Raw genomic sequence first — 14668 nt, forward strand, 5'->3', positions numbered from 1 at the left:
TTTTTGAGACGGAGTCTCGCTCTGTCGCCCAGGCTGGAGTGCAGTGGTGCGATCTCTGCTCACTGCAAGCTCCGCCTCCCGGGTTCCCGTCATTCTCCTGCCTCAGCCTCCCGAGTAGCTGGGACTACAGGTGCCCGCCACCACGCCTGGCTAGTTTTTTGTATTTTTTTTTTAGTAGAGACAGGGTTTTACCGGGTTAGCCAGGATGGTCTCGGTCTCCTGACCTCGTGATCCGCCCGTCTCGGCCTCCCAAAGTGCTGGGATTACAGGCTTGAGCCACCACGCCCGGCCACTCAATTCCATTTTTATTAACTCGAATCCCACTTACTTTTCAGCAGGAAAAATACTTCAAAAATATTTTTTTCTGAAATAAAACATTTCAAGGGAATGGAAGAAAGGAGTAGCTATTTTCAGGGCATGTGGATATTCAAGTTGTACACAGGTTGAGTCCATACTTGTGGTTTGTAGCCCTGTTTGACCACTATCCAGCTATACCAATTAGTAAATGTTGAGTATACTTGTTTTCAAGTACCAGGGTTTAGCAGGTTAAAATATCAGGAATGTAAACTAGGCTTAAAGTTTTCAGAAAGCCAAGACTAAAATGTAAATATTCTTAATAGAAATGCATCGCAGTTTAAAACCACATGTTCCAAAGTAAGTTCTTGAAACATTATTTACTTGGAATGCACTAGGGATGGTAAGGTCAAATGTAGTTGGTAAACATATTCATAAGGTGAAGTAGACTTATGTATTCCAGGACTTCCTAAAAGACTTAACATGATAGCCAGGTGTGGTGGTGTGTGCCTGTAGCCCCAGCTGCTTGAGAGGCTGAGACCTGAGAATCACTTGAACCCTTGAACCTGGCAAGCAGAGGTTGCAGTGACCTGAGATTGTGCCACTGCACTCCAGTCTGGGTGACAGAATGAGACTCTGTCTCAAAAAAAAAAGACAACACGATAATGATCATTATGAATATCCTAAAAGAAAATATTTGGACAAGAGGCCCTTTTTTTATATGTATCTTTGAGCACCTCTCAGGAGTGCTATGCAAAATACCTTTAAGCAACCTAAACCATGCTCAAATCCATATTGTGGAATAAGGAGTGGAGTTCAGGACATCTCTCTTTCTTTCCCAACACCCCCTCTAAAAAAAAAAAAAAGAAAAGAAAAAAAAAACCTTTGTGAGCTTTACCTCAGGTGAAGCATTTCTGGAAGTATTGAAGATCTGTCCAACCACTCGCGTAGCACTACTGATGTTCTCAGCAGTTAATTTATTGGCATCAGATGTTAAAATCTGGACTTCAGAAGAAATGTTATTAAGTGGTGCTGTGACATCCTTTACCTGTTTAAAAAACCAGAAAAAAAAAACCCTAGCTTTACACAAGTATGTCCAAATACTTTGTAAGCAACTGCAGGTAAATAAGTTGGAATTTAGCTGAGCCTCAATCTCCTGAACATCATGTTCACTCAGTTTTCCACGTTTGCATCTTTCCTTGTGTAAAGGACAAAGTACATGCAGGCCAGTGGTTTTCCCAGCCTTTCCTGTTTGACAGGATTGATTAACTATAAGGGGCTGCCTTAGCTAGATTGGAACTACTAGAGTGTATCCACGGGCCAGCACTGGTTCACTGTGTGTTACGAAGGTCATAGAGAGATAAGCACAGAAACTGAAAGTAATTGGTCAGAAATGTATGTAGCAATTTTTTGCTGTTGAATCTAATAGTTCTAAAATTTTGGTTTGCATTTTATGCATATTTTTCATTTCATTTTTCTAGTAATTTATTTTTATTGTATTTCACAAAATTATTGTTGTGCAAAGGGTTCAAAATTTTTTAAACTGGCTTTTCAGCACTGGTAGTTTGGGAAGCACTGGCCAAGACGACCTCTCTAGGTGCCAGTTAGCCCCAGGACTCTGTGTTGTGGGGCTAAAACATGCCAATCCATATTGTCATTGGTGAAGCTGGGTGTCCGTGTGTGCACACGCATGTGTGTGTGTGTGTCTTGGTTTTCACTAGATGGCAGCATCATTTCACAAATTATACCAATGTTACAGGCTATTCACACTTGGGTAAATGTCAGAAACAATATCCAATCAGTAGACAGAAACAAATAACTCCAATTCAATTGCTAGATCCTGCTATGTGCTAGGCACTCTGTTAGATGTTTACAGGTGTTATCACATTTAATAAGCAAAACAACTTTGTGAGTTGTGCACCTTCAAGAGAAGTTAGGGAGCTCAATCAAGTTTCTCACAGCTTAGACGTGGCAGAGCTAAGAACCAAACTCTGGTTTGTCAGATTCCAAATTTGGCATCTTTCCTCAGTCTGTGGGTTGGCACAACTTGTGGGATTGGCAGCTACCTCCATTCTCCATCTCCTGTCCCCACCCAAACGCTACCCTGCCCATCTGTGATTAGGGAGCCAAGGTAGTAGTACAATGTGAACTTTTAAATAAAGAACAGCTCTATCACTTTCTGTCTGTGGTCACTAGACAAAATGCTTCACCTCTCAGAACCACATTTTCCTCATCTGTAAAATGCGTACATTAATACCTATCTATGGAGTTATAAAAATTAAATATGATTAATGAATACATTAACTATTTGGCACAATATCTGGCATGCAGTAGGTGCTCAACAATTAGTAAGTGTTATTGGCTATAATTATTTATAATATGGGAATAACATTCAACTCACAGAAGTTTTATAAGGATTAAATGTGATAACATATGCAACATGCCAGGCACATGAAAGGCTGTACATAAAGGTTGGTCTCCTCTTCCTCCCCTTGCTTGTTCCCTAGTGTTAGCTCTTCCATGCATGTGCATTTGGGTACAACTTCAGTCAAAATAATTTAATCTGCATGAAAAAAACATCTAGTTAGATGTACTTTCTGTTTCACCTGCTCATAGATACTGCCCTGAGACCCGCATCAGGTTTGGAGTTTCCTGTTTCAAAGGGTCTTTGATTATAGTTTCTTTCTCTTCATTCTGGTCCAATTACACCATCAAGAGGCTTTCCTTTGGTCTCAAATGTCAGGGATCTATATCCAGTCAAAACTTCACTGATCTACAACGATGAAGCCGTTTTCAATGTGCTATTGATTATCGTTTGGTGAAATTTGATGAACCAGCTGTCCTTTTTCACAAACAGATGTCAACTTTTAAAAATAAGAGCGGCGGCCAGGTGCAGTGGCTTACTATGCCTGTAATCCTAGCACTTTGGGAGGCCGAGGCAAGCGGATCACCTGCGGTCAGGAGTTCAAGACCAGCCTAGCCAACACAGTGAAACCCCGTCTCAACTAAAAATACAAAAATTAGTCAGGCATGGTGGCATGTGTAATCCCAGCTTGCTCGGGAGGCTGACGCAGAAGGATTGCTTCAACCTGGGAGGCGGAGGTTGCAGTGAGCTGAGACGGTGCCATTGAACTCCAGCCTGGGTGACACAAGCAAAACTAGGTCTCAAAATAAATAAATAAATAAGAGTGGCTTTAGTCACTAGTTTTTGTTATTTCTAATTTGAGAGTTTTAAAAGCATTGATTTGACCATCAGGTATCTGAAGAACAGAAACTGCACGGAATCAGAACTTCTTCCAGTTGCCCGTCAGTGAGTCATATGGCATACCTGCTCCTCCAGGGTTTCCAGATTTTCATTGCAATTTCCTATTGTCACATTTTGTAATTCTATCTCTCCATATGGAGAGAGATTGCACAGCCGGACTGCCATTGGATTGCCTGCTTTAATAAAAAGAAATTTTTTATTAAAAATAATTATTTATTAAAATTATTACATATTATTTTTAGACAATAACTAATTTTTATTACAAGTTATGTATTAAAAATTATTGCATATTATTTTTAGGCAGATACCACTTATTGTCTGGATTTTTGAATCTTGGACTTCAAAAGACCAGTTGACTATTTCCTTCCTTTGATGTCTTCAAGGAAGATTTACCTTTCAACAATAAGGCACATAATGGCTTTCAAGTGGATATGATGACAGAATACTAGGCTGAGAGACTAGAAACAATAGGAAAAATTCCTAATAGATATTGAATTATATGTTGATCTTGACTGCTTTATGCAAATCTGGATAACAGCTGAAAGACAAAGAGTTCTGCTATATTCTATTGTATTTATTAGATGTTTGGTTGCCTCTCAATAAATGTTTACTGGGTCATTGGTTTATTTCCTAGGATTGTCACGTAAGCCTCCCTACCTCACTGCCTTCCGGTAGTTAATACTTAAGTAGTTGCTATAGAAAATAATTAGAGGGACAGCTGACCAAAAGGTAGACTTTTCCTCAGGGCAGCTCCTTCTTGGGACAACAACTAGAAACACTGAAATTAGAGATTGCTTCAATAACATGTAAAGCACAAAGTTGGAGTCACTCTTAATTTATATGATGGCTTCACCTCTACACCATGACATAATGAAAATTTCTAACATATTTATGGGCTATAAATAACTTTTAAGTGGACACATGTCAGACGCATCTCTTCCTCAATGTTACCTAAAAGTGTAAATATCCCCACTCAAAAATCATTGAAAAGTATTTTGATCATTTGGTATATAATATTGAGTAATTAGAAGTAATTATTAATATAAAACTAAAAACAAAATTGCCAACAGTTAGAATCTAAATCTGTAAAATTATAGGCTCAATCTGAAATTTGATAGTAAATATTATAAACATGTTTTCCTAATAGGTGCTCAGAAAAGAAAAATTAACAACCAAATAAAAAATGTTGAGTCTCTTGTCCCAAAGAATTAATGTATATTAAACAAGTGTGATGACTCTTAGGGTATGTGACTGACACCTTTGCTCTTCCTAATTCAGTAGCACAGTTATGTTTTGTAAGTTGTATCTGTTTTATAAGCCATTATGAAATATTTAGGACACACAAAACATGTAAAATCAAGACAATAGGAATCAATAGCATACCATATAGTAAAGTATGGTATATATAGTATGTATAGTAAGTGTCAACATGGCAGAAGCCCCTTTTACGCTCCGAGTAAAAAATTCAGGAGGACTTATGGAGAGAGTAGGATCATGAATACTTGAGTAAGCATGACTGATATGGCATTTCAGGTATTTCTTTATAGCAATGCAAGAATGGACTAATACAATGATGTATATGGGCAGAAGCAATTTGAATTCCACAAATCAAATACAGATCTGCATAATTTCTCATAATAATAAGATAAAAAGCAATTTAAAAGGAGCAATTCATTTAATTTATTTAGTGTTTCAGAGTTCCCCTGACCCATACAAAAATAAATATCTAAGTAAAATGTCACATTCTCTTCAGGGCCATTGCCAGCAGTAGTTTTATCAAACATTTTTGTCATTGATTTACAATTGGCTGTATTCCTGAGGTATCTAGTCCCATAGGAAGTACCGAATTAACTGCAGGATGATGTGAGAAGTAGGATTGCTCAGATGCAAGTCAAGGCAAACAAGGGACAGGTAAAACATTAGGGAAAATTAAACGGCATAATAGGCTCTTGTTATCAGGATAGAATCTAGGAATTTCTAAAGCCTACACTCAGTAGATATTACCCAATGTGGCACTGAAATGAATCATTAAAATCTTGGATATTATCAGGGACCATATTAGAAACAGAAAATACTATTTACTCTTTCACTCTCTGAATGCCTGTATACAAGTAATGTAGTCACGTCAAGAAAAGTAGAATGAAGTTAGAGAATGTTCCAACATGGACAACTAAAATGACCAAGAAGGTGAAGGACTACCAACTATAAACAGACTTAACCATGCATCTCTACCTGGAAAAATGAAATCTGAAAATAGATATGATATTAGTCCATAATTTTGACTGATTAGAAATTTTTTTAATTATATAACTAAAGGAGCAAATGTCAATTTAATTAAACTCCAGGAGAAAGCAAAAGCTGGAAAAATAAGCCAATTGAGGAAAGATTCAGAGGAATTCACAAACAACGGATTCATATTAAACTTTTGGGAAATTTAAGATTTTGTGAGATACTACCTTAAGTTTTGAACATTAGCATCATGAAAGGGAGTCAAGTCCTTCCACAAAACCTTTCCTGATGCCCTTCAGGGACCTAACACGAGTTGGAGGTATGAGAGGCATGACGCAGCATAGTAATTCTTCTGCGTAAATAGAGTAAATGTTTGGGAAAACACATACCATTTGGAGTACCCTTGCCACATGTTTGCAAGGATGGTCCATATCTGCCCACTGGGATTCTGGCAAAAGTAAAACCCATATAGGTACTCTTTTCACAAAAATTAGCTGTAAAAAAAGAGAAAAAATTCTTTATCATAAATCAAACTTTAAAAAAATTGAAACCAGATAAAAGTCAATGGTCAGAACCTATGCAGTGAAATTTGAAAGGCAATAGAAGGCTTATAGAACCCACCGGCCTGTGAGGAACTTCTATACTTTCCTATCTGGTTAAGTTATTGCCATTAGAATAAGTAGTATGTTAGAATACAGGTTCCAGTTAAAATGTGCACAATATAAACCTGGGTAGAGAGGGAATGTGAGCTAGGCTACTGTAACAGATTAGTTGGAATCTTGAGAACTAAAAATATAGAGCCTATAGTGGCCAACAGTATCATGAGGATGTGGGCAAAGCAAAAAGGCAAATTCATGGGGTCTGTGGGATATATTGACCGGTAGGAATATAGGAAATGACAGCGGTGGATATCTAGGGCTCTGAACCCTAAGCAGACAGCATGAAGTATACAGTGTTGAGAAGCACACCTCAAATTTAAACAGGGCCTTGAACTTTGATTCTGAGACACAATTGATTGAAATCACACCACTAACTTAATAATAACTCTTCAAGGTAAAGGAAGAAAAGATAAAAATTTAATGTAAGTATATTCTTAGAAAGATGCATCTTGATTTCAGAAAAGTTAAATGTATTAGAGTGGTGATATTTGAAATGGGGTATTATGGCATATTACCAATTGAAAGAACCTGAGAGAATCATGTCATTCATTGCCCTGGATTAGTCACTGCAGCCAGAAGGAAACACAGCTGTGAGATTGCAGAAAAACTTAGTAGTCAGGAAACAGATAAGGTGCATTGAATATACTGATAAATTGCCCACGAAGAAAACTCATCTTTTACTATTGAGCTGATAAACACACCCTAAAGCCATCATCATTACACCCATTGTTTCTGTAACCATTAACTGAAGCTTCTAGAAGCTTTGTTGCTATTCTTATTAACACAAGAGTGACCTAAACCTTACACCTTAGCATTATCCCAAGTAATTTACCAATTGTACATCTCAGTCCTTTCCACTCTTCTGTACAAACACATCTGCCATTTTCCCAGGTTCCACCATTCCTGCAGAACTCTGTAGGGGTGCTTGATGAGGTAGCAGATATTCCTAAAAAAAACAATCAATAACAGAGCAGTCATGACCTGGCTGAATCATTTCTCCTTTCATGCCTGTGGCCACTTAATTTCTATACGTAAAACCACTGCTTTGAGTATCACTGCTGAGAAATATTCTTTGTAATATCATCATTAATAAAATAAAAACTGAGAATCTGCACCAGATGTACAATGCTTACTAGATGCTGTGGATACCAAAAAGACATAGTTGAAACACATAATGCTTTGACCAAGGAGATTAGAATCCCCTGAGAAATCAGAAAGTGTATAGGTGGTAAGTAGGTAGGTAGGTAGGTAGGTAGATAGATAGATAGATAGATAGATAGATAGATAGATAGATAGATAGATAGATAGATAGATAGAGTCAACTTGGAGACTTGTAAGTACAGTAAAAACATATAGGAGAGAGGTTGAGGACAGAGGTAACCTAGCCAAGAAGATCCGGGAAGAGATAGTATGTGGACTGGATTTTAAAATTACATCTTGAAAAGCCAGGTGAAAATGGGTGACCCAAGTAGGCAGGACACAAAGTGCAAAAATCACAAAAACATGGAAAGTTCTGATGTGTCTAAGGAACAGAAAAGAGTTTAACATCTAGCATTGGTTCTATGTGGAACAACATCAGGACATAGATTCGATTGGAAGGGACTTTATAAACCAAACCAAGAAGATTTAATCTTGAAGGAACCTTACAGGGGTCATAAAACAAAGGAGTAACATAATAAGGAATTTTTTTTAGGAGGATAAGTGAAGGAGTATGGGAAATGACTGAGGCTAAGGGGCAAGGAAAACCAGTTAAATGAGAACTAGAACTCAAGCAGTGACTCTAAGCAAGTTAGGGTGTCACTAGATTCAGAATGCATACCTGATAAAGAATTGTTAGGTTCCAATGACTAGTTATTTTGAGTTGGGGATAGCAGGGTTTCCAAATTGTAAAACAGAGTGAAAAGTGAACAAATTAACTTTAAGAATACAGGGTTGTGTGCAGTGGCTCACACCTCTAATCCCAACACTTTGAGAGGCCAAGGTGGGCAGACCACTTGACGTCAGGAGTTCGAGATCAGCCTGAGCAATATGGTGAAACCCCATCTCTACTAAAAACACAAAAATTAGCCTGGTGTGGTGCTGCCTGCCTGTAATCCCAGTTACTAGGGAGGCTGAGGCACAAGAATCACTTGAACCTGGGAGGCGGAGGTTGCAGTGAGTTGAGTTCACACCACTGCACCCCAGCCTGGGTGACACAGTGAGACTCTATCTCAAAAAAAATAAAAAATAAAAATAAATACAGGAGGTAGAGTTCTGGTTTCAATAATGATAGAATAGATTGTACCATATTAACCCCCTCATAGATAACAATTTTAATATATGCACAAACATTTTAAAAAAACTACTCAAAGGCATTGGACAGCAATGAAAAACAGGCAGAAACTGAATGGTATTCCAAGTTTCTTTGGTATTTCCACTAAGGGCACTACCCAGTCTCTATGGCAGAAGTGGCTGAAATTTGATCAGAAAGCCACAGTCTTAATGAGTTAAGGTATGACAGGAAACTCTTTGGGGCTACAAGAACAACTGGAAATTGAAGGTAGCTATCCCAGAATAGAAGGAGTCATATAGAAAAGAAGCTCAAAGTCTGGGTAGAAATTACTCTCAAATCTGGGGAGAAAACAGATTTTAAAAAATAAACTGAGCTTCAAGAATCTATGGGACAATATCAACACATTGTCTAACATATATGCAATTGGAATCCTAGAAGGGGAAAAGAGAAGGAATAGGGAAGATAAAATATCAGAAGAAATAATGGTCAAAATTTCCCAAATTTTTTTTTTTTTTTTTTTTTGAGACAGAGTCTTGCTCTGTCACACAGGCTGGAGTGCAGTGGCCGGATCTCAGCTCACTGCAAGCTCCACCTCCCGGGTTCACGCCATTCTCCTGCCTCAGCCTCCCGAGTAGCCGGAACTACAGGCGCCCGCCACCTCGCCCGGCTAGTTTTTTGTATTTTTTAGTAGAGACGGGGTTTCACCGGGTTAGCCAGGATGGTCTCGATCTCCTGACCTCATGATCCGCCCGTCTCGGCCTCCCAACGTGCTGGGATTACAGGCTTGAGCCACCGCGCCCGGCCAAAATTTCCCAAATTTTATTAAGAACTTCAGCTTATAGATCCAAGAGGCTCAGAAAAATCACAAGAAAAACAAATACAAGAAAAACCACTCATAAACACATCATAGTCGGTCAAACTGCTGTAACTCAAAGATAAGGAGAAAATTATTGTCATATTTTATTTATAACTTCTATGTTTGTAAACAAGAAGGAGATCCATCCATGTCTACTCCTTCTATCTTTTTGCTGTAAGTCAAGAGTCATTTCTTAAAGTTAAGAAATAATTTGCCCATTTTTAGAACAAGGGTTTTGGTCCGTATCTTCAAGTCTTAACACAATGCTGTTGAATAGAAGGTACCCAACAAACGTTTGCTGACTGGCTTCTTTGCCATTTGCATCTTGGTTGAGGATATCTAGTCTGAGCCAAACTAACAATTCATCTGTCACAATCACCTGTTTAACACCTTGTGCTATGCAATTCAAGACTTTGCCTCTGAAATACCTAAATTACCCACAAAAGACAGCAAAAGTAGTACTGGTATCTTTAAGACTGTATTTTTACATAAAGAAAGTCAGACTCAGAAAGATTAAGTGGCTTGTTCATATCATATAACTAGTTTTAGAATTATGATCTTGAAAAAAAGTGACATTAGTTATTCATCAACCCAACCCCCTCATTCTACATAAAGGCTGAGTGATTAGTTCCAGATCAGTAATTAATTGGTAGCAGAGCAGGTGCTAGACTCAGATCTCCTTGTAACTGATCACGTGCTTCTGCTGCCTCCTCACAGTACCTGTCTTTATCGTTGGTTGCAGCAGGCAGCATCAACTTCCTTTTATTTGAGGCTCCATATTTTGGAACATATTTAATAGCAATATTTTTCTTTTATAACACCAGTATTATAATGATAATTTTCCTATATTCTTTTAAATTGTACAAAGTAGTATATCTAGAATTATTAGCCCTATTTTCAATGCTTTTACTACACATCTTGGAAGTTTAAATACAGAGTATATACAACACACACATGCTGGTTGAGAAAGCAGCATAAAATGATATTAAAGATTCCAAATAAAAAATATTAATTTCTTCTCCTAGACAAAATTAGAGTCTGTTCCAAGTAGGGAAATAAAAATATATTTCCTTAGTCTAAGAAATTTCATCTGCAGATCCTTTCTGGTGCCTGGCTTAGTTTTTTGGGGTTTAAAATCCAGGCATCTCTCATTTGTCCTAATTTGAAATAGTTTGGTGACAATAAAGTTTACTCTTAAATGAGAGGACAATGTTTAGGAAAGTTTATTCTGGTTGTAAAGAAAAAAAAAACCCGAAAGATTTATACAAATAAAATACATAAAGTATAGTCTTTATTTAAGGTAAAGTTTGTCTGGTATTAACTACCTGGTTCAGTATTTCAATAAACTGGTTAAATGTTTTTTCCTTTTTTAATTCTTATTATACTTTGGTATGCATGGCTAAATCTTTTAACAAACATTTTTCCTGACGGTGCAGTGCAGCATAAGTATTGAAAGGCAAATGCAAGAAGATGTGCCAGTTCTTAGAACTGTTTCTGTTTCTGTTTTGAGCTCGTCAATTGAGCTTAATGATTAAACCTATTGCAAACTTTTGGATTGGGAATTGGAGTCTCAATCCAAAGGTCCAGTCTAGATCAATGCTATCTATCCAAGGCATAAGCCAGGGAGTGGAGAAAACTATGCTCTACACTGAATGGCCTAAAAATTCCTAGAGGAGAGCAGCCAATTTATTCAGTACTTACGATGTACTAGACATCATCTTAAACTTTTTAATGTATTAACTCATTCAAGCCTCATAACAGCCCTGTAAGATAGGGTTTACTAGTATGCACATAATAGGTGGGAAAACTGAGACTCAAAAATGTTGAATAATTTGCTCAAAGTTAATAATTTGCTCAAAGTTAGTGAGGGGCATCATTGGGATCTAAACTCAGGCGGTTTGGCCCCAGAGTTTTCTTTCCCCTACTCTTGTACATTTTCCCCCTATACTCTCACGTATCCATTTTAACCACTATATTCCATGTTAGATCATCAACATTTGTGTCATCAAAGAACAACAAGTGATGGACATATCCTGAATTTCAAGTAAAAGAATCTAATACCTGGAAATCCAGGAATAATCCACTAAGCCAAGATTCTAGCCGCTTCGTTTAAGAAAGTAACTTTTCAAATGGAATCAACACTTTAAGCATCACTGATTCTGATGTTAAAATAATCCATGCCCCTCAGCCAATCTACATAGCCAAACTGGAATAAATTTATTTTAAAAATTCCTTCCCTTTCATAGACTTTTTTTTTATTTAGGGGGTGGTTATGTGAGGAAGCAAGAAGGGAGACTGCTTAAGGAGCAGAAGAAAGATTCACAACACCAGGATTAAGACGAAAGAACACTATGGCTGCCTAGAACCAACTTTCTCCCTCCAGAAAACACTTCTCTGGACTCTTTTGTTTTTTAACCCACAAATGAAAATATCCTCCAGGAACAGTCACATGAGTTAGACTTACTGAGTTTGCCTCTGAAAGAAGTACCGTAATTGAGTGAAATTAAAGCCAAGTATCTGTGGTCAGATTATTTTCTGACAAACAAAAAGCTCTCACTGACCTTTCACAACAACCTGTATTTTCCACAGTGTAAGAATTATCAAGCCAGGTGCGGCGGCTCATGCCTGTAATCCCAGCACTTTGGGAGGCCAAGGCGGGCAGATCACTTGAGGTCAGGAGTTCGAGACCAGTGTGGTCAGATGGTGAAACCCCGTCTCTACTAAAAATACAAAAATTAGCCAGGCGTGGTGGCACGTGCCTGTAGTCCCAGCTACTCGTAAGGCTGAGGCAGGAGAATTGCTTGAACCCGGGAGGTGGAGGTTGGAGTGAGCCGAGATCGTGCCACCACACTCCAGAACGAGACTCCATCTCAAAACACAAACAAAACAACAACAAAAATGATCAATGCTATGAAGTCAGACCTTGGGGATTGGGACTATTTCAACGTCCTGAAATCTCTTGCAGGACTGAGGAACAGGTGTATCCTGTGGTAGAGAACGAAGGTTAGAATATCTGGAGATAAGTAAGGATAAGGAAAAAAAAAGTCCTGCTGGCAAAGAGCAGGAAATTCTATGAACCAGGAGAGGTGTAGAATATGGTCAAGTAACGCACTACTCATGAGTTTTGAGGTTAAGAGACTCTCCCTTTGAGAGGAGTTAAAGAAAATATTTTCTACCCTTACGACTGTGGACATCTGTCTATGATTATATCAGGCTTAGCACAAGTTGGAAAATGTCAATGGGAAGAAATGTAATAAAGCTTAATTATGTTTTCATTTTACTTTCATCATCAAGAGTGAAGGTGCCCAAAAGCTATACTGCTTCTTGTGTTTTTCTAAGAAGAATGCCCAATGTGAAAAGGCTGGAGTTCTGGCAAAACTGAGATTTGTTCTAAGTTTTTAGCATAGGACCTAGAACATAGTAAGAATTTTTAAAACTGTAGGTATTATAATAATTAAATGTATAAATAGCATAAATATTGTTGTACATCAATGTTTACTGCCAAATCAGAGTAACTTCTTATTGAAATTTACTCAGAGCAGAATTTGAAGTTTTTTTTTATTTTTCACAATGAGGTCATTACTTTTTCAAGAAAAATAAAAGTGAGAGAGACTTAATTTATATGTTATCTTAATTTATATATATGTTACTCCAGCCTGGAGTAATTATTCAAAATAAACTTTGAATGCAATAAAATTAATTTATGCAAAATTTTGTGTTTTTATGTATATTTTCCCTACTAAGACATTTATAGCTTTCATCAGTTTCTCAGAGATATGTGTGACCTCTCTCCCCCTTAAAAAAAAATGTAAAACTAATTTATGTCTATACCTGAATAAAGGAACCCAAGCAAGAATATTCAACAATTACGTAGGATGGGATGGGACAGGATAAAAAGAAATGGAGTAGAGTGGAGTGGAGTGAAGTGAAAAGCAACGGAATTTACCACCTCAAATGCACTCTCAATAAAATGTACAAGGCAAAATAGTAACAGCAAACAGTGCCAGTCTTTCACTCTTGTTCTTTAAATGATAGTGAGAACCCTCTCCTTTTCCGTTGGGTTTACCCCAAAGCTAAGAGATATCCCTTATATAAACAGCCAATTGAAAAATGGTGCTCAGAACCAGAGAAAAGCTTGTCTTTTTAAGGAGCTGGTATGCCTCTGCTGTTAGACATGGGATCTTTATCACTTATTATGCCTCCTTTTGGATCTTAGCACTCAGAGAGTTCAGGAATATATTTTGTATTTATTTTAAGAAACTCCCGCTAAGCCTTGAACTTTCACGTTTTCTGTCCCCCACCCTGCACTCTTTCTTATGTTGTTTTTGTACTTTGGTCCTTGTTTTTAAGGCTTTTGCTATAACTGTGTCCTTTGTAAGTCACCATATATTCCCCTTTAAGAGTAGATGTCACTTACATAAAGGAAAAAAGGAAGGGAGGGAAGGAAGGGAAGGGAGGGGAGGGGAGGGGAAGGGAAGGAAGGAAAAAAAAAAAAAAAACTTCGTGAAGTATGCCCTTTAATTGAGGTCTTATAAATTTGGCAGTCTTAATGGGGTAAAATCCATAGTTCATAATTTTTTAACCTGAATGAAACTATTTTACAACCTTAAACAAACAAGCAAAAACACATTTGCTCCAAGTTTAAATTTTACTATTTTTGTTCTGGTAAATTTTCTCATTCTAGTTCTCTAAATACTATTTATACAGCATTCTCTAAATACTGGTTAGGACAGTGGGATAGGGGGAGGACAGATCCATCCCCAGCTACCACTCCATCAGCAGCCAGTATGTCAGACCCCTCTGTTGGTCTTCAACAGTGGATCTTTGCAGCCATGCTCCATGCTCCTGCTAGCTCCCCAACCTTCTGTCCTCCCCAGTTACCTGCTCGGAGGGCATACTGCCTCTCCTGCTGCCTTTCTCGATTGGCATTACTTACTGTCAGGCCTCTGAGCCTAAGCCAAGCCATCGCATCCCCTGAGACTTGCACATATATGCCCAGATGGCCTGAAGTAACTGAAGAATCACAAAAGAAGTGCAAATGCCCTGCCTCGCCTTAACCGATGACATTCCACCACAAAAGAAGTGAAAATGGC

General features: G+C 37.9%; 1 protein-coding gene across 1 annotated transcript in view; it reads right to left on the bottom strand.

The window, feature by feature from the left end:
• The window catches only part of ADGRG7 (adhesion G protein-coupled receptor G7), a 76778-nt gene that overhangs the window by 58398 nt on the left and 3712 nt on the right, over positions 1–14668 (bottom strand). Inside the window, exons 2-5 of the mRNA XM_011999894.1 lie at positions 7280–7393; positions 6178–6282; positions 3623–3735; positions 1193–1342 (exon numbers count right to left, since the gene is read on the bottom strand). Of these exons, the coding sequence (XP_011855284.1) occupies positions 1193–1342; positions 3623–3735; positions 6178–6282; positions 7280–7393 (482 nt within the window). The remainder of the gene's footprint in view (positions 1–1192; positions 1343–3622; positions 3736–6177; positions 6283–7279; positions 7394–14668) is intronic.

Source organism: Mandrillus leucophaeus, unplaced genomic scaffold (assembly GCF_000951045.1).
Source record: "Mandrillus leucophaeus isolate KB7577 unplaced genomic scaffold, Mleu.le_1.0 Scaffold608, whole genome shotgun sequence".
NCBI classification, from domain to species: Eukaryota; Metazoa; Chordata; class Mammalia; order Primates; family Cercopithecidae; genus Mandrillus; species Mandrillus leucophaeus.